This window comes from Periplaneta americana, chromosome 2, assembly GCF_040183065.1.
Source record: "Periplaneta americana isolate PAMFEO1 chromosome 2, P.americana_PAMFEO1_priV1, whole genome shotgun sequence".
In the NCBI taxonomy this organism is placed as follows: domain Eukaryota; kingdom Metazoa; phylum Arthropoda; class Insecta; order Blattodea; family Blattidae; genus Periplaneta; species Periplaneta americana.
In genome coordinates, this window is record NC_091118.1 from 37334486 (window position 1) to 37360117 (window position 25632).

The 25632-nt window shown below is 35.3% G+C and overlaps 1 protein-coding gene across 1 annotated transcript in view; it reads left to right on the top strand.

Annotated features, from left to right (window-relative positions):
• The window catches only part of LOC138692621 (FHF complex subunit HOOK interacting protein 2A-like), a 40231-nt gene extending 16388 nt beyond the window's left edge, over nt 1-23843 (top strand). The window contains exons 7-15 of the mRNA XM_069815667.1: nt 2847-3040; nt 5909-5999; nt 7329-7506; nt 9231-9370; nt 11328-11481; nt 12291-12366; nt 13662-13938; nt 18718-18959; nt 23295-23843. Coding sequence (XP_069671768.1) covers nt 2847-3040; nt 5909-5999; nt 7329-7506; nt 9231-9370; nt 11328-11481; nt 12291-12366; nt 13662-13938; nt 18718-18959; nt 23295-23394 — 1452 coding nt within the window. The 3' untranslated portion in view covers nt 23395-23843. The remainder of the gene's footprint in view (nt 1-2846; nt 3041-5908; nt 6000-7328; nt 7507-9230; nt 9371-11327; nt 11482-12290; nt 12367-13661; nt 13939-18717; nt 18960-23294) is intronic.
• The last annotated feature ends 1789 nt before the right edge of the window (nt 23844-25632 follow it).

Genomic DNA, 25632 nt, shown 5'->3' on the forward strand with positions numbered 1-25632 from the left:
ATCAAGTATAGTACATGAAACTGCAAGACGTTCCAGTATTTATCCCCACCCGTTAGGAGAAAATCATGAAAAGTCACATATTTGTTAAAATGATTGTGTTCATAAAAGTATTTGTTGAAAAACAGCCAATGTTAGCACATGTGTTAAACACACTTCTGGCGTTTCACTGATACTTTCAAAATAAACAGTTTTTAATATTTGTTTAAAACAGTGTGGTTTTTTGCAGTTTCTCGTAATTTATTATTTTGATTATACATTGGCCTCTATCTCTAAAACTAATGAACCAATTGAACTAATTTTTTTCTGTATGCTTTTAGTCTATATCAAATAATCTGAATCATTTAGAATTTTGAAAATTGACTTACTTTTTACAAAAAAAATAACCTTCCTAATTTGTTACAAATTTGATAAAAGCGATTAAAAATCTTTAATTTTGTTGTGATAAAGTAAATTTAAAAACTATGTGATTAAGATTATTTTATTTATGTCTCAGGTATACGTACAATAAAAATTAACCATATCCACTGAATAGTTTTTGAGAAACGGTACAGCATAAGGGCATAAGTGGTAAAATTGTTATAAACATTTAAATGTGAACTGTTTAATCAATCAATCAATCAATCAATCAATCTTCTTAATGTATCCAGCTGTTTGCTGACAACATAAAGTCCACTATGGTCCACTGTAGTCTATTCAGTTGTTGTTTTTCACGAGAAATGAGTAGGATTATCAGAAATGTGAAATCGGTGTAGGTACAATTGAGTGACAATGTGACCTGTTCTGGCTCTCGTTAAAAATGTCTGAACATGTCTTGGCAAGTTTTGTACATTTCCAGGTCATTTGGTTTCTTTTGTACAGACTGTAAAATTTTTCCTTTGTCAGAAGAGAGCCAATTGTTGATCCATAGGTTTGTAAAATGAAACTTACTGAAGCAAAAGCACTGGATAGAGATATCACTTGAAGAGGTCTTGGTTGCAGATATGTTGCCTGTTTTGCAATATTATCGACTTTCTCGTTTCCAGGTATACCCCAATGACTAGGTATCCATTGAAATGTTATTTCCTTTTGGAACTGTGAACTGTTTAAACAAATATTAAAAATTGTGTATTTTGAAAGTATCACTGAAATGTCCAAAGTGTGTTTTACAAATGTGCCATCCACACCTGTGGAGTAACGGTCAGCGCGTCTGGCCGCGAAACCAGGTGGCCCGGGTTCGAATCCTGGTCGGGGCAAGTTATCTGGTTGAGGTTTTTTCCAGGGTTTTCCCTCAACCCAATATGAGCAAATGCTGGGTAACTTTCGGTGCTGGACCCCAGACTCATTTCACCGGCATTATCACCTTCATTTCATTCAGATGCTAAATAACCTAGATGTTGATACAGCATCATAAAATAACCCAATAAAATAAAAATAAAAAATAACAAATGTTTTCAGCAAATACTTTTATTGATACAATCATTTAACAAATATGTGATTTTTCATGATTTTCTCATGTAGCGCTCCCTCAAACATCAAGTGTATTCAGTTATGTGTGTTTCGCTGGTGTTGTGGTGTTCAGATGCTGCCGTGTGCTGGCATAACATATCAAGTAAAGTACATGGAACTGCAAGACGTTCCAGTATTTCTCCCCAACCGTTAGACTTTAGACATAGGTATGCAAGGCTAAATCAATGATGTAATATAATATAATATTGTTTTGTTAATTCAGTCTAATTGACATATCACAAATATAAAAAAGTCAATGACACTTACCCATGTAAGTGATCATTGTGTACTATACAAATATAAAAATTAAAAGTTAAGCAAACGTTTTCGCCCTTCGGGCATCGTCAGGCTTTTTTACATACAATATCTTGTGCATTTTGTCTCTTATTGTGGAACGAATGATTAATCACAACCTTTTTAATAATGAAAATAATAACTATTTAAAATTGACTTAAGCTGGACCCCGGACTCATTTCACCGGCATTATCACCTTCATATCATTCAGACGCTAAATAACCTAGATGTTGATACAGCGTCGTAAAATAACCCAATAAAATAAAATAAAATTGACTTATGGTAATTAACAATCTAAAATGAATGTACAGATATGAAAATTTAATACATAATAATGATATAAAATTGTGGCTGCACTGCTGTGTTGTGTTTAAATTATAACATCATAAAACTGTGAACATGATAAAAACATTTCATTCCTCTTTAAACTTCATAATTTCATTAATTGGATGTTTTGCTGCTAGTCTTGTCTCAGTGGTTCATTACTTGTTATGGTGAAATCAATTTGAAATATATTAGTTATTATGTAGAGAATCCTATATGATGCGATGTTAAAATTTATTAAATTGTTGTCGAAAATACTCTTATTTAAGATCGTGTGTACTGCACAGGTTATCTGTGTTGACATTTACATTGAGACGATTTTGAGACTGGGTTTTATCTGTAATGAAATTTAATATCAGAATATATGAAATTTGGTGTAAATGAATATAATAATTGTATGAACGTACTTACGATGAAATGCGGTTGACTTAGTTACGATGATCTTGCCGACTGATATGACGCGAGCGACCTGTGGTGCTTACGTTGAGCATTTAACGCAGAAGAATATTGGGTTGTGATTGGGTTTACGTCTAGAGGTTATATAATGTAGATTAACTCAAACTACATTATCCTGAAGTATTTTACATTCCTCCTGAGACACTCTGTGTAATATATACATATAGTACCAGTATTTTAAATAGATATTTGATTTGAAATGTTTGACAGGTTTGCACATGGCTGCTATTGCCTAGCATGCAAAGACTGTATGGTTGAGACTAACTCTCTTCTCCCTCTGTCTGTAGGATAGTAGAGTAGTGGTTAAGGCTTGTGAGGGGGTGATGGTGATGGCGTCGCTTCCATCAGACACGTTTGCACACTCGGTGGCCTGTCATTCCGACTTGTGCTCCATGCTGGCCAGCAGGCTCAACTCCATGTTTGCGGCTATCCCGCCTGACATAGATCCCAATGATCTAGACGAAATGCAAGTCAACTGGGGGTAAGCTCTGGCCATGGCATGATCTGTTGTACATATTATGAAGTACAGTGTCATTTCCAAGCTATGTGACAGCAGGAAGAGGGAGGTGTGGTTCAATGAGCTAATGGCCACCTAAAGTTAACCCTCTCCCACGCATTTTTCCCTGCACTACACATAAATATTGAAAGTTCAGTAATAACTTGTTTCAAAACACTCTCTCTTTCCATTCCTTATTTACTCATTTCCTCAGTTATTGTTATACTAACTTAACTTATTAATTGGAAACTGAATGTAAGCCAATTGGTATTGATATTTAATGTTTTAAAAAATTGTCTTCACTAGTAATAATCTACTCCAGTACAGCATGACTCCGTGGGGCATTGCAGCCTCGGTGTGGGTTACCATCGATTTTTTTTTTTTTTTTTTAAGGATTATACAGCATGAGCATAAATGACTTCCCTGATTACGAAAATTATTTGTGGACAAACGACTGAACGTAAAAAATTGTTAAATATACGAGTGTATGGAGAAACTCTCCAAGTTTTTAAACATACCTTATAGGTGCTCGATATGGGCTTCCCTTGTGACCCTGCAGACATCAAGCCGGTAGTCCAATTCGTCCCACACACGGCTAAGTGTATCCATATCGATTGCAGCGATGGCGTTATAGGCCAGGACAAGAGATGCATGTCGTCTTTGTCGTTGCACTTTCCAAGTCCAAGGTGTACGGCCCTTTCTTTTTTCTCGAACCCACCGTTTCAGGGCATTTTTATCTGGTCATGTTAGAAGAGTGGCTGATGCCACAGCTGGAGAGTGATAATACTGGTTTCATATATCAACAAAATGACGCTCCACTTCACTTTCACAACGAAGTCCGGAGATTCTTGAATGACCGATTGCCAAACAGATAGATTGGTCGCGCGAGGAGAGAAGATATGTAGTTCTTGTCCTGGCCTCCATGTTCCCCTGACTTAACACCGTGTGACTTCTACCTGTGGGGGTATGTTAAAGTCTCTGTTTTTGTACCTCCATTACCGGAAAGTCTGCCAGAGCTACGCACCTGCATCATCAACGCCATCGCTGCAATCGATATGGATACACTTAGCCGTTTGTGGGACGAATTGAACTATCAGCTGGATGTCTGCAGGGTCACAGGGAAGCCCATATCGAGCACCTGTAAGGTATGTTTAAAACTTGGAGGGTTTCTCCATATCCTGCTATATATAAAATGTTTCTACGTTCAATCGTTTGTCCACAAATAATTTTCATAATCAAGGAAGTCATTTATACTCACGCTGTATAAACTGTACACTAGTGATCTTTAATTAATGTTTCAAAGTATGTCTATTTTTTCCCCAGACTACAGGTCAAAGCAAAGAATTTTTATGGACAAATTTGACGAATTACATTTCATTGTGAAACATATTTGTGATACCAAAGAGATATCGAAATTTCTGTACATGCCATTAGAGTCATAGACCCAAAAAGTTTGAAAACCATTAATTTTCTCCCATTACAAATTTGATGGTCTGGTGTGGGGTATAAAGAGAGAAGGTTTCCCATGTTACAGAATTATGTCCATGGCAATACTTCCCTCCTTCCCCCAAATAGAAATACTTCTTCCGCCACTATTACATTATATATAATTCACTGAAATTTAATATTTACTGCTTGTATTTTCTTTTCTATCTGTTTTAGAATGCAAAATTAATAAAAGAATGTATTAATATAAATGTAATATAAACTTTGTCTATGTAGGCATATAGTCAAAATATTTATTTTTATTCATTCTTGGATATTATTATTTTGTTCTACATGTACAATTAAGCCTCCATTTATGTGATCAAATTTACGTCTATTAAGTTTTAAAACTGTAAAGTAACAGTGCTTTCATAAATAATTATACTTGGTGCTTTGGGTTATGAATTGTGAGTAACAAATGTTGAAATACTGTATATAGAATAAGTGCATGTACAATTGCTTTGAACTATTTTAATAAAAGAGAGAGAAATTAGTAGTGAAATTAAGTGAATAGGATAATTAATGTGAATCAGTGTGGGTTGGGAGTAATATTAGGGATACTATAACCTATAACTGTAGGAATATTCTAGGTATAAGTATACGGAAAGAGGCAATAATAGAGGGAATTAAGAAGTTAATAACAAAAAGAAAGGGATAAGTGCATAAATAAATGGAGGAGAGAATGGTTGGGAAATAATAAGTGATGTGTTGTAAAATAGAGGAAATAAAATGTTTACAAATAATTTCGGAGAAATTAGCTGGGAAGGAATGAATAAGAGTAGATGGATTTGAGAATAGAGAATAGAAATAATGCAAATAATTAATGAAAGGAATATACAATATTTAATGGGAAAGCGGGAAATGGAAGGGAGATAGTCTAGGTATGAGAGAGGATAGAAGAGGATAGATGGCAATACAGTTAGAACAGAAGAATAGGAATTAAACGGGAAATATTTGGCAAATGAATATATTAACAGAAAAGGGTGGTATGTGTATATATATTACAGTGACGGTGGATCGAAAAGCAGAAATGTAAAGGTCCACCATAACTATGAATCGTGAAGTTGGCTGACAAATAAATATCAATATCAATTATAATATGATATTGTGTATGAATTAAACTGCATTGAATTACCATCAAGTATCGTTTTTGTCTACCACAAATTTCACATGAACCTGTTGAAAACTCGAACCTAGGTTACCAACATGGAAAGCTGATGATCTAGCCATTTGCCTAACAGTGCACTGGAAATAGATTGTATTTATTCATAGTGTCATCAATGAAATTTACATTGGTCATACCTGTAATATATAAATGCACATTTCATCAGAAAAATCACTAAATCTGTTATTAATTTTCTTTTTCAGCTTGGACTCACCTGCTTGGTCTGAAAGTTCACAGTTTCCAGGCTGTCGTCAAATTGCAGCATTTCTGGCTTGGCTAGATTACTGTGACCAGGTGAGTTCGTTGCATAGGATCATTATATTAATACTTAATTTAGACTGATATCTTAAATAAACATGATGTGTACAACTCTCATAAACATACACTAACTACAGTAAATGTACTTGCTACATTTTGGAGTAAGTTCTTTCAACTTCATTAAAGAAACATAACTGTATACTAGGAATAACTACAGTTTAATACACATGTTTCTTGATTTTATTAGCCTACTATGTGGGAATAGATATATGTCAGACAGCAGGATACACATTTTTTGACTACAAGAAATGAAGATAATCTATATCTTGCCATGACCTGGCTTTTTGAGGGCTGAATCCAGGACATATCCTTATACTCAGACAGACTTACATTGGTCCATTGTGTGTTCTATATATGCGATGATCGTCGAAGTCTGACAGATGGCCTTGTTGTCATTCGTGAAGTCGATGCTAACAAGTAGTCCATCCTGCCTCAGCCCTGACAGAGCCAGGTCTGCAAATCAAGCTTTCAGGTATAACTCCCTGTAAAGTTGACTTGAATAATTTCGAGGGAAAAATTGTTCCGGGGCCGGGCATCGAAATCATTCAAATCAACTTTACAGGGAGTTATATCTGAAAGCTTGATTTGCATAATTTGATTGCATCGAAATTATTCAAATCAACTTTACAGGGAGTTATACCTGAAAGCTTGATTTGCATAATAAATGTCACTGTACGTTACAGAAACCACAATTTATGTCACACAGAGTCAGTGTGCACTCAATGTTGGTTGCTTGACGCTTGTCAGCCCACTTTGAGGTCTGTGGATATAGAGGGAAAAATTGGATCAGTGTCTGGTACAGTTCCCGGGTAGCTCAGTTGGTAGAGTGTTGGTACACTTAATCAAAGATCCCGGGTTTGATGCCCGGCCCCAGAACAATTTTTTCCTCGAAATTATTCAGAGCCAGGTCTCATCCTCAGACCAGTATCTGATAATCCCCAGAGCCCTAAGTCCTTTCTAAATTAGTAACGAATACCCATACTATACCCAAAACTTCACCCCAGCCTGTTGTAGATGATAGATGAAATGAGGGGAAGCTGCAGAGTGTTGATGGAAAAAAAGAAAGAAACGAGATTATTCCGAAAAAAACTCTCTATGACGTCTGCTTTGTTCACCAGAAATTCCATCATGACCTGGCAGAGGATCGAACCCAGTCCTTCTGGATAGAAGACTATAACTTAGTTCAATTAAAATGTTTGCCATTCAGTTCACAACCTCGCTGAATATATTATGAAACCTTGCTGTGTAATATGAAACTTAAGTACTGGAATATCATGAGTAAGTAAGTGTTTTCCTTCTCTGTAGCTTGTTCGAGAATCTCATCCAATCATTGGCACAGCATTAGCGAGCAGTGTGCGGTCAGAATTCTTGGATAGATCACTGGGACCTGCACTTCTCGAGGCCAGTACTGCAAGCAAGGTTCTCATCACAGCTTTTATTAGCAAATGCCTCAAACAAATCTCTGCTCCTGCTCTTCTCACAGGTAAATATGCATGAAATAGCTTAAATTTTATTTATGATAGTTCGCCATAGTGATAAACTGTTTTAATGAGGCATTTCTCTTTGTTAGATAGATAGATAGGTAGGTAGGTAGGTAGGTAGGTAGATTTATTTGTTCCATAATATTCTTACATTTGCTTTATAGCATAGAACAAAGAACATGTCCAATTCTTACGTTTAACAATAAAATGCAAATATGAAATATGTACAGAATTAATACCTTAATAACAATAATATTTTATACAATGTAATATGTTTACCATTTAATAGTATTATAATATTTACACAGTACTGTGAAATGTCAAGAATTCATCTACAGAATAGAAAGTGTGAGATATTAAGTAATTTTTTTAGTTTTGCCTTATATAATGCAGGGTTTTGGCTATGATTCTTAATGTCTTCAGGAAGACTATTCAACAATTTTATCGCCATGTAACGTACTCCCCTTTGAAAGCATGATAAATTTTTAATAATGGTGTATGAAAATCATTCCTTCTGCGGGTATTTTTACTATGTATGGCTGAGTTAGTTGGAAAATTTTCTTTATTACATAAGAGGAAATTTATTGTAGAGTATATGTATTAATTTGTTAAGGTTAGAATCTCTCATTTTTTTTTAATAATCTACATGTTTCTCTAGCCTTTGCTCCAACTATTATTCTAATGGCTCTTTTTTGTAATAAGAATATATTTTTACTATCTACAGAATTTCCCCAAAATATTATTCCGTAGGACATAATGGAATGAAAATAGGCAAAATATATTGTCTTTAAGATACTGCTGTTTAGAAATTGTTGTAACGACCTAATTGCGAAGCATGCTGAGCTAAGTTTGAGGGTTATTTCTTTGATATGATTTTTCCAATTTATTGTATTATTAATATGCAAACCAAGAAATTTGGTTGTTGATGTTTCTAGTAGAGGTATATTGTTGATAGTTGTGTCCAATGTTTCAGAGATTAAATTTGAAGTGGCTTTAAATTGAATTATGTTAGTTTTATTAATGTTTAATGCTAGTTTATTGGTTGTAAACCAGTCATAAATTTTAAGGAGAATTGTTTCTGTTTTATATTTGAATGTGGCAAAGTTATTGTCTGTAATTATGATACTTGTGTCATCTGCAAATAGTATACATACAATGGGATCATAAATTTTGGGTAGTTTTTGCAAAATAATATTAGTTTATAGGTGGTAAAAATGTTATTTTGTACGTTGTGAGACCTGAAGAATTAAAAAAATTGGAAAATAAGTACCTGGTGTCATTTAAAAAAACAGATTCCTTGGCACACTCTTTACAAAATTAAAAATAGGAAAGCTACAAGCAATGTTCTCTATTCTTTACTCATCTGGTATAAGAAATGATCACTGAAGTATATTCTTTGAGAATTTGCATTAACATTTCGAATATACATGGTACAATCCAGATGACATCATTTAGAAAAAGTTAAAAAATAAGTGAAAATTTATTATCAGTTTAGGTCCTAAATAGCTGAAAATGTGCTTTTGTGCCAATAATGATTTGAAAAAATATCAAGTTACACTTGTATTGATTTTTTTGCAAGAGAAGAGTAAAAATAAGAAAGTTTCGAAAGTAAGAAATATCCTTTTCTTGTAGATCTGTCAGTAATATGCTTTCAGTCACTAAATTCATGAGCCAGCAGGCTGGATATAGATTAATTCATTAGCTGTTGTGTGTTCTTGTCCTTTAGAGTTCCTGTACTGGCTAGTTGGTGAGAACAGGGATCCTGAATTGCCAGGGGTGTCCACTTGTCCTATTAGAGAACACTTGCTTGAGAATTGCTTCCATGAACAGGATGAAATCAGTCTGGAAACCCTGCGGCTCTTTGAAGTAAGTTTTTTTTTTTTTTTTTTTTTTAATTTTACAAGTATTGACTTTCGTCAATTTTTTTTTCTTGTTTCTCAATATAACCTAGCAGTTACTTTATTTCCTTATTAGTGTCGAAAATTTGTGCATGTCAGATGTTCTTCATACAAAGTCACATGTCTGCTGAAGATTTTACATGGCCTTGCATCTAACGAATTAAATCTAGCCAGTATTATGTCAGACATTAGTGGACTGTTATGATTTTAACATGAATCAGCAGATATATGCTGGCTGTGCTACAGTCTTCATTAATATAAGAAATATTTCTTAACAAATTGTACCAAAACTCTTAAATCATAGAAGCTAGCTAAACTCTGAATACAGATTTGAAAAGCTGGTGTTTACATATTTAATTCACTTGCAATATTCAACTCTTGTACTTTGGGCATGGGAAGCTATTGAAGATGGAAGTGAGTGAAAAATTGTTACATGTTTTCAGTAATTGAAGCGTTGGCTCGGACAACGTTGTAAGTTACAAAATTTTCATTCGGCTTGTTTTCGTGTAATAAAGTTGTATGTCATGTTACCTTGCTATACTCTTTCACTTGCAACTGACCATCAATGCAGTACGTGAAATTTGTCCACTCAAAAGTTTGCTACCCTATAAGAACAACATACGTGTACACATTTTTGCAGTTCCTGTAAATTTTACCAAATGTAACTTATAACGTTGTTCCAGCCAACGCTTCGATTATTTAACATCATGCGCCATTGCGACATATTTTGTGTCTTGCACAATCTCATAGATACTTGTAAATGCTACCCAACTTTAAAAAGAAAAATTGAAGTGATTGCATTTAAAGGGCGATATCCAACAGGGAGCAAAATGTTTGTTAATAATGGTAAAATTATATAAGGAAATACTTCCAATTATTTTAACTGTCACCTTAATTATGTCGGGAAAAAAAAAGAATATTTTAATATAAAAATGGCAAAATCCTTAAGAGTAACAGATATCTTAAGTTAGATTTTCAAACTACATTAATTCATACCGGAATAAACATTTTTAAGTCACTTGCCAGACCCATCCTTACTTATGATTGAATCGTGGACTGCACACAAAATAGACCGAAGCTGACTGCTAAATGCTGAAATGAGAATTGTTAGGCGAACTCTGGGCTGTACTATTTGATCAGAAGTGAAATGAACTACCAGTACTCCATTTGTAGCTTTCATCACTCATTATCGGCAAAACTGGAAGAATGTATTCTAGGAGAATACCTAAATTAATTCTGAATTATCAACAAAAAGGAAAAGGAATTTAAGAACTTCAAAAGTTGGAAGGATTGTGTAATGTAGAGCTCTTAACAGGTTTTAATAGGGTCGAAACTTGACAGGATGATGATGATGATGATGATGATGATGATGATGATGATGATGATGATGATGATGATAAATTATAGAGAAAGTATTGTAATGTTGCAAAAACAATTTTAATGAAAATACATTGCTTTCCAAAAAAATTGATTTTTTTTTTTTCTTATTTACATCGCTTTCCCTTCAACTGTTGGATAGATTATTGTTAATATGCAGTATATAAAATCAATTAACACATATGCACATGAAATATAAATGTCACTAAAGAATTGAGGACCTTTTTTGCAAAACTTGCTAACTGCAAAATTTGCAAAATTGAGATTCTGATGGATTCGTTAACATAAGGCAGGCCTCTACATGATGTTCAAGGCATCTTAGTAAAATTGGGTTATTTCTCTTCATTGTAGTGTGTCAAAGTGTGATCGTTTTTTCAAAACTTGCTTTCTGCTATAAGTGAGAGTTACAGCAAAACTTGCTTACTATAGTGTTTTGTTTCTCCTGTAAAATTTAGTTTTTTCAATTAGCAAGTTTTGCAAAAACGGTCCTCAATTAGTGTTCTCTGCCAGTCTGACAATGCAGTGTTGATTGTTGATGTGTTTTTAAGGTGTTACTGGAGAAGCCCAATGAACACGTTCTGCATTGTTTGGTTCTGACATACCTGATCACGAGGAGTTACTATGACAACTGCGCATCAGACTCTCTGATTGGTTCATGGAGCGATGAAGAAGATGAGCGTGAAAGGCACAGAGATAGTCCCAGTATGTATCTTCTTCATACATTTCGAAGATATTTATTAAAAATACATTATAAACATTTTAAGTAAGGACATTTTTTATTTTAGGACAAGTAAAAATTGATAGTTTCTCTCATTTCCCGTCATCATTCTTTAAGGAGGTTATCAGAAGGGGGGTAAGGTGAAAGGATATTTTAGTGGGACTTCATCGAACTCTTGAACCTACATAGCTGAATCGATAGCTCCACATAGCTGAATCACGATATCTACAAAGAAAGCCTTTGTTAGAACTGAACAATCATTCATAATATAAATGAGTAATAAGACATGTTTAAGACTTGGCCTGCAGTGCTAATCTTTGGGCCTCTCCTTCTTATAAAGGAAAAAAAAATATGTTATAAAACATGGTCTGTGGATAAGCTTCGGGGCTTCTACTGCGTTGTCTTGGTGTTGGTGGCTGACGTTTCGACCGCTGTGTTGTGGCCATCTTCAGAGCAATTGGATAAGGAAATAGTCTATGAGCTCGTATATATATAGTAGTCTTGATGGGGGGAGTACTTTCGGTGATAGGTCGTAGGTTCTCCCCCCATCGAGACTACGAGCTCACAGACTATTTCCTTATCCAACTGCTCTGAAGATGACCACAACACAGCGGTCTGAACGTCAGCCACCAACACCAAGACAACGCGGTAGAAGCCCCGAAGCTTATCCACAGACCATGTACACCAGCCGCGGAAGCCTACGCGAACATGTTATAAAACACGTTTGTGTTTTCTAAGTTAGTTTTCTGATACCCAGTAGCAATATTGAGTTTATATTCTAATTTTCTTCCAGCACTGGATTTTTCTCCTGGTTCTTCACCCGTCAGTAGAACGCTTGCCCCAAGCAATATCAATAGAGTTTTAAACAGGTGAGTATATAACTTTAGTTATGTACATTTATGCACTAATTTACATAATACTGTTTCATAAGTAATGTCGGTTTTGGAGAAAAATTTTAGTTGGAGTGTCTTATGACAAGAAATTAATCTAATATACAAAGTAAAGTAAGGCCATTAATTTCAATGGTCTTGAGCTACCTTACAGCAAGGCTTTCGAAGCGAAGAATTTGGTGATGCCCATTTCAAAGCCTTTCAAATTCTGGGAATTTCTTCCACGCAGGAAGTGAGCCATGAATCGGAACAGATGGTAATCTGAAGGTGCAAAATCAGGACTATGTGCTGAGTGTAGTAGCATTTCGAATCGTCCCAATTCCATGGTGACTTTTTTTTTGGTGTGTGTGTATAGCATGTATGGGCGAATCCAGAAATGCATATAGAGTGTTAGTTGGGAGACCGGAGGGAAGAAGACCTTTGGGGAGGCCGAGACGTAGATGGGAGGAAAATATTAAAATGGATCTGAGGGAGGTGGGATATGATGATAGAGACCAGATTAATCTTGCTCAGGATAGGGACCGATGGCGGGCTTATGTGAGGGCGGCAATGAACCTGCGGGTTCCTTAAAAGCCATTTGTAAGTGTGTGTGTGTGTGTTTTTTTTTTTCTTTCATTGATATTACCAATGTGAGTTTTCTTTGGTAGCTAAGCATGAGAATGTCCTAGAGTAACAGATATTGAGTGCGTTTAGTCAGGCCTGAAGGGAGTAGCTGGGAGATGTATGACTTGGCATAGGAAACTAAAACTGTAATTATAATTGTAACAAATGTGTCTTACGGAAATAAGAGTGATGAAATAAAATTATTATTATTATTATTATTATTATTATTATTATTATTATTATTATTATTATTTTATTTATTTATTTATTTTTTTCGTTGTTGGTAACTCTACAGCATCTATTAGTGCTTTATGGTTGTGCTAACAGATGGAGTTACTTGTCAACAATGTGACGCTGAAACGTGTGTTCAGGTTACTGTCCAGTGACAGTCCTGATGTATTTTATATTTTGATGATTGGCTAATTAATATTAACCCGGCACACTCACAATCACACTCACATTCATACAAATTTCCAGACTCTAGACACCCAGGGAATTTTTTTTCTTCAAGAAAAATTCACCGAGCACCGAGCCCGGGAATCGAACCCGGAACCTCCAGGTCTGGAAGCCAGCATGTTGACCAACAGATCACGGAGGCAGTCAAAAATAAAATTATTGTAAAAAGAATTCAATCCAAGCCAATATTGGAAGTATACTGTATATTGTTGCAGCTTCCTGTTCTTGCTGCCCCAACACCTCCACTCCACAAATGATCCCGATGAGTCAGGTTACGAGCAGTATGTGCAGGATGCAGATAGGCAGTACCAGGCCTGTATCGCGCGATGTGCCTGCTTTGCATGGCCAAGTGAAGCGACATTTCCAGAGCCGGCTGAATATGATGATTCAGGTAGCTCTGATTCACGGCCTGAAGCTGACCATGGTCGTCAGTTCTACGAAGGACCATTTCTGCGGATGCTGTTCACAAGACTTGTGCGCTTACCATACCAGGTGAAATTTTCACAAAAGAAATTTAGAATTTCACAGTTAAGCCATCTTTTAGTCTATAATACAGTAGGGGAGACTGTTGTACCTTTAAACGCTTTTCACAACTCCAATAGATTTTATGAGATTCCTCACTAATATTAACAGCATCAAAATGACAATAGAAGAAAAAGCACTGATTCAATATGAAAAACTTATCAGATTACCAGGAAACAATTGGCATTCATACAGTCCTCTCTGTAGATTGAAAACTCAAAAATGTTTCATATCCATGGTTCAAGAATTAAAACAGAAAATCAATATCCCGAATTTAAAAGAAAACTTACAAATTAAACCAAATTCTTTAACTCTATTAAATATAGAATATAATCTAAATTTAACAGAAGAAATACTGAAATTAGAAGTAAGCACTGAAATAATGAAACAATTGTCTTTAGAGACAATTAATATTAGGTACCCTCCACAAAACTGGCTTCATTTATACACCGACGGATCCTTGATCTCCAGAGAACAAGGTGCCGGTGCAGGTGTTATGTGCTGTCTCTTCTCACTTTCTAGATCTCTTGGATATGGAACAACAAGTTTTGATGGAGAAATCGTTGCAATAAGTGAAAGTCTCAGAAATCTTCTATTTCATATCAATAAATTTAAGAATGCAGTTATATTGTCAGACTCCAAAGCAGCTATTCTATCAATAGTCTCTAAACACACACCTTCATCTCAAACAGCAGAAATAACTAAAATGCTCTCTCAATTAATATCACTCAATAAAAGAATTGTATTCCAATGGATACCATCCCATTGTGGAATCCTGGGAAACAAGAATGCGGATGCTTTAGCAAAGAAGGGCAGCACTGCTACTTACAGACCTGTTATTAAATCTACATATTACTCTGTGAAAAGATTTATTAAATCTACATACTTAGACTTCAACAAACAAAATTTGATAACACAATCACAAGGGAAAAAATGGATCTCTCTGCATCATAACCCACAGTTAATTCCCAGTTTACCATGAAAATCGTCTGTAGCTGCATTTAGATTGGCAACAGGCCATGATTGTTTGGTCAAACACCTGCATAGAATTGGAATATATCAGTCCCCTAACTGCCCATTGTGTAACTCAAACCAAGAAATGGATTCGAAACACTTCAAAATCTGTGCTTCATTGGCTGACCATGATAATATCTTTGAGAAATATTGGAGTGCAAGAGGTCAAATGACTTTATTGTCAAACGCCTGGCATTAGAAAATAACAACAACATTTCATTTTTTTTAATTTTGGGAAATGAAATTTTTTAAATGAAAAAATGCTTGAAATAATTATTTAAGATTCCTTTACAACTTCCTGTATGTATTTTCCTGTTCTACACATCTATAAAGGATGGAAAAAATAAAATGAAGGGATCTGTAATATGTTCACAGGTACAACAGGTTCATGTATCTTGCAACATAACTCATGGAATATAGGTGGGAATATAGCTGCAAGAACTGACAATCATTTTTTAAATGTATTTGCAATCATAAACCAGAGCAGGCCTCTCTGATTGAGATTTTATTTCCTGAAGGAGCAGTAACTGCTTCAACAGCTTTCTTCAAGGCATTCAGATCAATTGGGGTCCTCTTAACTCCAGACTTACTTCGTGACATGATCTTAAAATAAAAGAAAGGCAAAACCAATAGTATTGTGTACCTTGGAACGTTTCATGGTACAAGATGTTTTGTGTTCAAAGGTACAAGAGAGTGCGCTTTTAAACAAATATGGCTGCCAAAACTAGAGATTCGAATAAATCATGGAAATTAAGATATGTTATTAGTCACCTGATGATAGAACATTGTACTTGATGGATAGTAACAAATACAATCTGGTTTTGTGTTAGGAAACATATATCAATGAAAGAAATGTTTACTTTTGGTAAAACAGTCTCCCCTACTCAAATTTGTAACAAACATTCTTGAGAAATGTTAGATTACTTGTAGGAAATCTTAGCTGCTTAGAGCCAAAGCTTGCTGATATATTACATTTCAAACTTCAGTCCAGAAAATTTTACGAAATTGAACTTCTTGCTCCCAAGGAATAAACCATGCCCTCAAATTGTGATAACTTTTCCATAATTTGTTCAATTACCTAGTAATGTGTTACAAAATGTTTCACTGTTTGTAAAGCAGTAACCACATCATTAAAGAACACAAGATTTGTTGGACACAAACATATGCAGCATCGAATTTCCACGAACTTCAAAGTGGGCTGCATCTTAACAATGAACACATATTGTATTATCACATTCTTACAGTTTCAAGGAAAACCAAATGTCGAACAAAATTTATTTAGATGTTTCGTATCTTCTGCGGTTTAAAATGTGATTGTATAAGTGTAAGAAACGTGTAAACAAAAGCATGTACCAAAAAAAAATTTGATGGAAAGTATAGGAAAATTCAGATACCTTGGAGAAATAGTAACACATATAAATGATACTCGAGAGGATATTAAATGCAGAATAAATATGGGAAATGTCTGCGTTATTCGGTTCAGAAGCTATTGTCATCCAATGTGCTTTAAAAAAAACTGAAAGTTAGAATTTATAAAACAGTTATATTACCAGTTATTCTGTATGGTTGTGAAACTTGGACTCTCACTTTGGGAGAGGAACAGAGGTTAAGGGTGTTCGAGAATAAAGTTGTTGTTGTTTTCTAATGCCAGACGTTTGACAATAAAGTCATTTGACCTCTTGCACTCCAATATTTGTCAAAGATATTATCATGACCAGCCACTGAAGCACAGATTTTGAGGTGTTCTGAATCCATTTCTTGGTTTGAGTTGCACAATGGGCAGTTAGGGGACTGATATTTTTCAATTCTATGCTGGTGTTTGGCCAAACAATCATGGCCTGTTGCCAATCTAAATGCAGTTACAGACGATTTTCGTGGTAAATCGGGAATTAACTGTGGATTTTGATGCAGAGAGTTCCATTTTTTCCCTTGGGATTGAGTTATCAAATTTTGTTTGTTGAAGTCTAAGTATGTAGATTTAATAAATCTCTTCACAGAGTAATACATATAGATTTAGTAACAGGTCTGTAAGTAGCAGTGCTGCCCTTCTTTGCTAAAGCATCCGCATTCTCGTTTCCCAGGATTCCACAATGGGATGGTATCCATTGGAATACAATTCTTTTATTGAGTGATATTAATTGAGTTATTTCTGCTGTTTGAGATGAAGGTGTGTGTTTAGAGACGATTGATAGAATAGCTGCTTTGGAGTCTGAAAATATAACTGCATTCCTAAATTTATTGATGTGGCATAGAAGATTCCTGAGACATTCACTTATTGCAATGATTTCACCATCAAAACTTGTTGTTCCATATCCAAGAGATCTATAAAGTGAGAAGAGACAGCACGTAACACCTGCACCGGCACCTTGTTCTCTGGAGATCAAGGATCCGTCGGTGTATAAATGAAGCCAGTTTTGTGAAGGGTACCTAATATTAATTGTCTCTAAAGACAATTGTTTCAGTATTTCAGTGTTTACTTCTGACTTCAGTATTTCTTCTGTTAAATTTAGATTATATTCTATATTTAATAGAGTTAAAGGGTTTGGTTTAATTTGTAAGTTTTCTTTTAAATTCGGGATATTGATTTTCTGTTTTGATTCTTGAACAATGGATGTGAAACTTTTTTGAGTTTTCAATCTACAGAGAGGACTGTATGAATGCCAATTGTTTTCTGGTAATCTGAAAAGTTTTTCATATTGAATCAGTGCTTTTTCTTCTATTGTCATTTTGATGCTGTTAATATTAGTGAGGAATCTCATAGAATCTATTGGCGTTGTTTTGATTCCGCCAGTAATGAGTCTGAGAGCTTGGTTTTGAACATATTCTATGTCGTTTATGAAAGGTGAAGTAATTAAAATTTCTCCGCAGCATGTCAGCACTGGCTGTATAAACATTTTGTATGTAGTGTTCAAAGTATTCCTAGAGCATCCCCATTTCTTTCCTGCTAGTCTTTTTAGAAGGGAGAATCTTTTACGAGCTTTTTCAGAAATGTATTTCAAATGGTTGCTCCATGTTAACTTACTATCGAAAATAACTCCAAGATATTTGGATTCATAAATCCTAGGAAGGTGTTGGCCATTGTATTGGATATTGAATTCTCTTTCTTTTTTACCGAGTGAAAATATTTGGTAGTTACTTTTGCTTAAATTGAGTGTCATAAAATTTGATGTATTCCATTCATGTAGTTGATTTAGAGCTTTAAGAGCAGAATTTTGAATTTTGTCTCTATGTCTGTAAGATCTGGAAGTCCACAAAACTATATCATCTGCAAATAGCGCTGTTTTCATGTTTGATTACTCTAATAGGGAGGGTAAGTCATTTATATAAATATTGAATGAAGTTGTGCTGAGGACAGCGCCCTGGGGTAGACCTCGATATGTTTGTCTGTAACTAGAAAGTGAGTTATTGAATTTAGTGACAATGAATCTATGACTAAGGAATTCTGATATCCATCTGAACATATTGCTGGAGATACCTAATTTCTGGAGTTTTGGTAATCATTTATTTCTCCAAACAGAGTCATATGCTAACTGAAAGTCAATAAATATTGCCAAGGTATCTTCTTTCTTATATAGGGACCAATGTGAGGGCAACAGTAAACCTCCGGGTTCTTTAAAAGCCATAAGTAAATAAGTATAGGCATTTTGCTGGGACTTCAGATCAAAATGTATGTGTGAAACGTATAAAAGAAGTTTCACTGTGTGTATGAATGAGGTTTCTTCTTTGTGGTTACAGCCTTATGAAATAAACCTGCAGCTGACAGGTCTGGTGTCCCGGCTCGCCATGCTGCCTCACCCCTATCTCCACGAGTACCTGCTTAATCCCCTTCTGCCAGTGCTGAGCGAGGCCAATTCACTGTTCTCGACTCTACAGCTGGTGTCCAGTGAGCTGGTCACTCAGATACCCACAATGAAGAATTACAAACATCTTCTGTATGGTACCAGACAAAAACTGCTTGGAGATGGAAGTGATGTGCTGTAAGTACGAACCAAGGCAGTTCTTTCGGGTTTATCAACAGTAATCTCACTAGAGGTTTTGATTTATCTAGAGAAAATGAAAACTCGAGTGGGATTTAATTGACTATTACACGATTAGAAGAAAGTATATAAAGATTAAAAGTAATAAAGTACTCCAATACAATAAAATATTAATTGACTTACGAAAATATAAAACTGTCTTCAAATTTGTACCATCTCATCATTATAAATATTACGCTAATAGATGGCAATAGTGTGTTATGAATAGCTGTTTTCTTATCAGTTGTGCCAACTATGGAATCTTCATTGAACTCTGTGGACGGTTACTGGTCAAGAAGCCTTTGTTGATTCAGTTTCATTTTTATTAAAACAGTTGCATTCCACTTCAATTATCCCGATCCCAGTAATCAATGTCACTTGACAGATGATTTTCAATAAATCTTAGTATTAAACAATCTCTGATACGTGACTATTCATAATATCATATAGCAGAAGCTATAACATAACCTAAATAATATAAATGAGTGTTAGAAAAGTTTTAATTAGGGATGATGAAATAAACAAGAAACATTTTAATTAATGATGATGAAATAAAAAATAAACATGAATAATTTTAAAAGAAACAATTATTGAAAGTAGGTACAATTTTCAAATTTGAATGTTTTAGTGGTTGGGGTTCAGTTGATGTTATATTGGACGTGTGCGTAAAAGAAGTGAACTCGGTGATGTACATGGTGTATCCCTCAACTTATTCAGGATTTTCGAATGGTGCTCTTCATTTATTTGTAAATAGGGTTTCAGGGAAGATGCATAGCTATGACCAGTAATCTTTATTAATTCTTGTTCTTGAATGCCAATGCGAGTCATATTTGAAAGTGCTGTGCATCGACTGGAGTGGTTTGTAATTTTCTGTTTTTTGACGTCCAGACCAGTGCAGTTTGAAATGTTGGCAAACAAAGAAACAAATAGTAGGGTAGTGATAAAAATAAACAAATGCTAGGGACGTGATAAAATTGTGCGATAAGCAGCCATGATTGGTTGAAAGACGTCCTTTCGTACTGTTTTATTGGTCAAAAGTAGTGTGACATAGTAAAAGTGTAGTAGTCATTAAAAAAATATATACTTTCATTCATAGTTTCCTGCCCAAGGGTAGGTCCTTCACTGCAAACCTAGCATTCTCCAATCTTCCCCATTTTCCTTCTTCCTCTCAGTCTTTGCATATAATCCATCTATTTTAATATTGTCTGTCATCTGATATCTTCTGCCCCAAATTTTTCTCCCATTACCATTCCTTCCTGTGCATCCTTCAGTAGGTAGTTTCTTCCTAGCCAATGACGCAGCCAATTTCTTTTCCTATTCGTTTTACAGTGAAACCTCTCCTTATGGAAACTCCTAAAATACGAACAGAAATAATATAGAAGTAACGATAAAATCAACCCTCATTTACTGACAATCCCTCGGACACGGACAGCTGTTTCACAGTCCTAAAACTTGCTTTACCTCATGACTGCGGTTTAAGTATGTCCCAAGTATTTCAAGGAAAAATTAGTTATCATTTTCTATTAAAATAAAGAGAATTAAAAGAAAAGGACATAATTTTTTGTGTATACCACACAAATTAAGACTTTCGCAAAAAAACCTAAACTTCGCTTAAAAATATTGTCATAGATGAACTACCAGTAGCAGCTGGTGTCAAAATAATAAGTGTGCTACAGTTTGAGAGATATTTAAGAGAGCGAGCAGCCATTAAACAAAATTGTATATATATATATATATATATATATATATATATATATATATATATACGGTCTTACTAATAAAAACTCTATACACAGACGTTTAACTGTCTTATATTTATACAATGAGTAGCTCGTTTATAAGTCGTGTGTAAATTCCTTACTAATAATCGGTACATACGTCGTGTATAACAGTATAACTGTTACATAGATACGTCATAGTTTCGTCATTACTTCGTTACGAAAGGTAATAGAATATCTGAGGTTCTCTATTGCATCCGGTAGAGCGCTGTAGTGTGGCGTTTTAAATATCGATAGTACAACTGGCTCTAATCGATTACCACACTACATTTTGGTCAAAGAGTACAAGCTACAGCAATATTATTCTAATAATTCTATGATCTTTGGTTTGTTCTTCTGTGGTTACAAGGTAACCATCATCATAAAATGACAGTCAATACGAACAGCTGTTAGAAGGGCGGCCATTTTTTCGCTATATACAATGCTTAAACAAGGGGTTTCGTGTATCTAACTACTGCAAAGCAATTCCCATTGTATAGTTACAGCCTGTTTATACGTCCATAGCTTATTCAAGGTTTATTAGTAATGTTTTCTGTCTCAACTCTGGATAAGTCTGGTATAAAAACTATACACGGTTTATTAGTAAGACTGTAAATCTATAAACAATGTATTGGCTTACTGTATACACTTATATGTATTTATCTTAATTTGAGACTTGCCTAGTGACGAAATACGAAGTCTATACGACATCCCTTCCTACTGCAGAACTTGTCAATTACCCTGGTGTTAAATCCGTTCATCTTGGACATCATACTCTTTTCTGTTGACAATATTGCAAGAGCAGTGAGACGATCCTGGGACATAGTGTTCCTAAAAACTTTTTTATGCATTTTATGGAAGAAAAACATCTTTCTGGCTCAGCAGTGGTCATTGGTGTTGTAACCAAAATATTTAACAACTTCGTTACTACACAGAATGGATACTGTAAATGTTGAAGACTATGTATTGTAACAATTGAAAGCTCCATCTGTATTTCGGAAGTCGGGTCTTCCGTACAGAACTCCAAGTTGTGTCTTTAACACTCTTTTGTTCAGTATAGTATAGCTGTTGACAGCAGCTTCAAGTTTGCGTTCAGGAAAGTTATGCGAAAAATTGTGAAAAAATTTGCTATTTAACAATTTTGTTGCGTCTAGGTAGCTTAAAGACTGGAAACAGTGAGTAGCTTCCTGAATTATATGGTCACATATTTGCTTGGCTTCAATTTTCTGGGATTCCATTTTCTGTCACTTGCTGGCTGATTCAGGAGGAACCTCAAATAAACAGGTAGATGGCAGCAGCAGTCGGGCATTTGAATTACCAAATACATTGTAAATAGTTCCGAGTTCTTCCGCAAATAAGTATTCTTTCGTTACGCTTTACTTTTGCAATCTCCAAGCTGTGTCGTGCTGAAGCTGACTACAGCACTTCCCCGGGTAAAAATAGCCAATCAGAGCAGTGATATTAGCTTTGGACATGCACATAATTGTCTACATTGTCATGTGGAGTTCTGAGTAGCACAACGAACCCCCTGAGACACCAAAGAGTGAAGACTAAACACTCTACAGAGTGTTTCCGAGGTGGTGTTACAAACTTTCAGGGATGATGGGGAAGGGCACATGTATCAATTTGAGATAAGGAACCCTGGTCCGGAAATGATTGAGTCGAAAGTTATAAGCAAAAGTAGTTGTGTGCAAATGGAATTGTAATTTGGCACCACGTGCCCTACTTCCCTTAACTTTTGGAACAGTCGTGGAAAAATGGTATGGGTCAGATGTCTCCTACATGGGTACTTGGCCCAATACAGTCTGTGAGCTTGTCTACTGTTCCCATTGGCTCATCCGTATTCGAAAATCAGGTCTGCTTATTCCGCTCTCGTGTACTCCTCCATTTCACTAGGACTGATCGACTGGACACTGCTGCTTGTACACATACACTGCTGTCTACAGATATGCATATCAGGACCGACCATGTCCGTTACACATTACGCCATCTGCATTGCTTTAGTGTAGTTTCCCCTCAGACAGCGCATTGAATGGAATACTGTAAGTAGACAACGTAAACAACGTCAGATGAATACAGTATGTGTAAGATGTACAGATAAATACACATAAATAAGGTGTACAGAGGAATAAAATTATTTCATTTCCACAGAACTATTTTTGCTTGTAACTTTCGACTCGGTCATTTCCAGACCAGGGTTCCTTATCTCAAATTGATACATGTGCCCTTCCCCATCATCCCTGAAAGTTTGTAACACCACCTCGGAAACACTCTGTATAATGCATCATGTACATAACCACGGGAAATTATCAAATACTGTGGTATTACAAATACATTATTTGAGCAAAAATTATCATTGTGCTATAGCGCATAAGGACGGGCCGCTCCTGTGAAACTCGTACATACCTCTTACCACAGCTAAAAATTTTTTTTTCTGCTTTTATTGCTTTTACCAAAAGAAAAAACCAGCCCTGTGCAATAGAGCAAATGGATCAGCCCTCGTAGCATTGTTAGTTACAGAGTTTGTTGTTATGTTCAGGGAAGAAGAAAACAGTCTGCTCGAGAGTGTGGTAGTGCTGGAAGAATTCTGCAAGGAATTGGCTGCCATTGCCTTCGTGAAGTATCATCATTCCTCCTGAAAGTGGCAGCTCTTCCCAACCGACCAGCAACAGTAAAGGTAGGTCGGTGAGGGAAGTGACCTCGTGTTCGCAGGATCAGGAACTGTAGGGCATTCCAGACAGAGCTGTTCAATAACTTCGTGATAATGTGCAATCATCTTTTAATTAAGCTAGATTCTTCTCTATCAGATAGATGGAAAATCTGATCCACTTCCGTTGTACAGATTGTATGGCCAGTATAGCACAAATCATTCGGATATAAATCTTGATGTGTAAACATATATAATATATTTTAATGACTTATGCTTAGATACTTGTGACGTCTGCAGGAGTATTTTCAATGTGTTACACCATTACAGTATTTGGGCTCTATCTAGTGTGTGATAAGCAATATTACAATGCTTGGAACTTGAATGTAAGAGATCAGTATTGTATTTTGTTGAATTTTGAATATATTTTGTTTAATTAGCCATTAAGAATTTTATTGTAAAGCATTAATTGATGCGAAGTATGTATTTTTAACCCATTAGCTGGTGGTTTGGAAATGCTTTAATTTTGCTTCTTATTGTTATTATTAATGCTTATCTACACAAGGTTGAGCATTTTTGTTATACATAAAAGTTTTTAAATATTTTTTCTAGGTAAAAACTGTTATATTTTTTTCCTTTACTGTCTTTTATATCAGAAAATATTTCATCCGCAGTGTTCAGTAAGGAATGCAGAAAGGTATCTTGTAAGGATTGATAGAATTCAAGAATTAGAACAGAAATAATTTTTCTGATGTGCTTTTGTTTGTGTATTTTCGAAACCTTGATCTGTAACGTTTGATTTTTTTAATTATTCTCAAAACGTAAATGATAAATATATTGCGAGATCTTTATTTATTGTGCCATTTTATAGATGTAAAAACACCTCAACCAGTGGCGGCTTGTGACCTTTTCTGATAGTGAAAATAAGGCAAACTGAATTTTTAACAAACAATCAGCTTTGGATTTTATACTTTCATCACTTCACACGAAATTACATGCACATGTGTTTGTGTGAGACAAAAGTCGATACGTACAATATTGCCGTTGCAGTCCATTCAAGGCCAAAGCATACTGGTCCCACAGTCTCCCATCAGCATGCAACAGGAAGCACTGATCTTCTCTAAAGCATAATGTGTAGCATGTCGAAAGATGAGCACTAAACTGAGGGCCACTACAGAAAGCCCCTCATACTTTGTCATTTGTTTGCTCTTTGTAATTTTTATGGATAGATGTTGCTTCATAAGCCCCAGTTAACTCAAAATATGAATCCAGTGCATTGTCTTAAACAGAAAGTATGAATTTCTTAATTTAACGAAATATTGATAGAGCACCGTCCCTGTGGCCCCTAATGACTGGCCACCCCTGATTCTAACATTTTGGATCAATGTTTTGGCTGGATTATCAGGAACTGGAGAATAGCTTTTAATAACGGATCTTTCTCTGTTCTTTGATGTTGGAGTTATGTCGTTTCAAAACGTTGGGTCTTTCTACATGTATAAGAATCTATGTAAAGATTATTATTTTTTTGGTCCTACAGAATACATCTGTTATGGTAACAATTAATATTAGAGGAGAAAAATTTGCTCTGGCGCCGGGGATCAAATATTAATTGTTACCATAACAGATGTATTCTGTAGGACCAAATAATAATAAACTTTACATAGATCCTTCGAGCAACAGTGCATACTACTGTACAGATTACTGCGCATATTATTGTGGAATCCTGGCCACCAAGTCACTCAACTGAGTGCGCTCCTTGTATAATGGCAGTTTATTTAATACAAAATGTCAACATACATGCCCAACTTGGAGTCAGGCCACAAAGGGAAAAATACTGGAGGAGAGGGGTTCGATCCCCAGTGCCAGAGCGAATTTTTCTCCTCTAATATTAATTGTTACATGTATAAGATATATTGCAAAAACCCCATATTTCGTGCGCTGCCTCGACCAAAGTGGCCACTCTCCCCAATTAAATCGGCATAAAATAGCAGACTTATCTTGTTTATTTACTGGTTTTCATTCATTGGATTCTGGAATGCTCTGCATCGTGAGCAGTGTGCAATTGCAGTCTCTGAAACAAATTTCCATTTGCACGTGGAAGAAGTTCAGCTGTTAATATTTTGTATGTCCACTTCTAGCTTTTGGGAAACCTTGAAAAAAGTGTTTCTTGTTGCGTAGATCTTATAGGAATAATGCAGCAAAATATAATTGTTATATTAATAATGTCTCA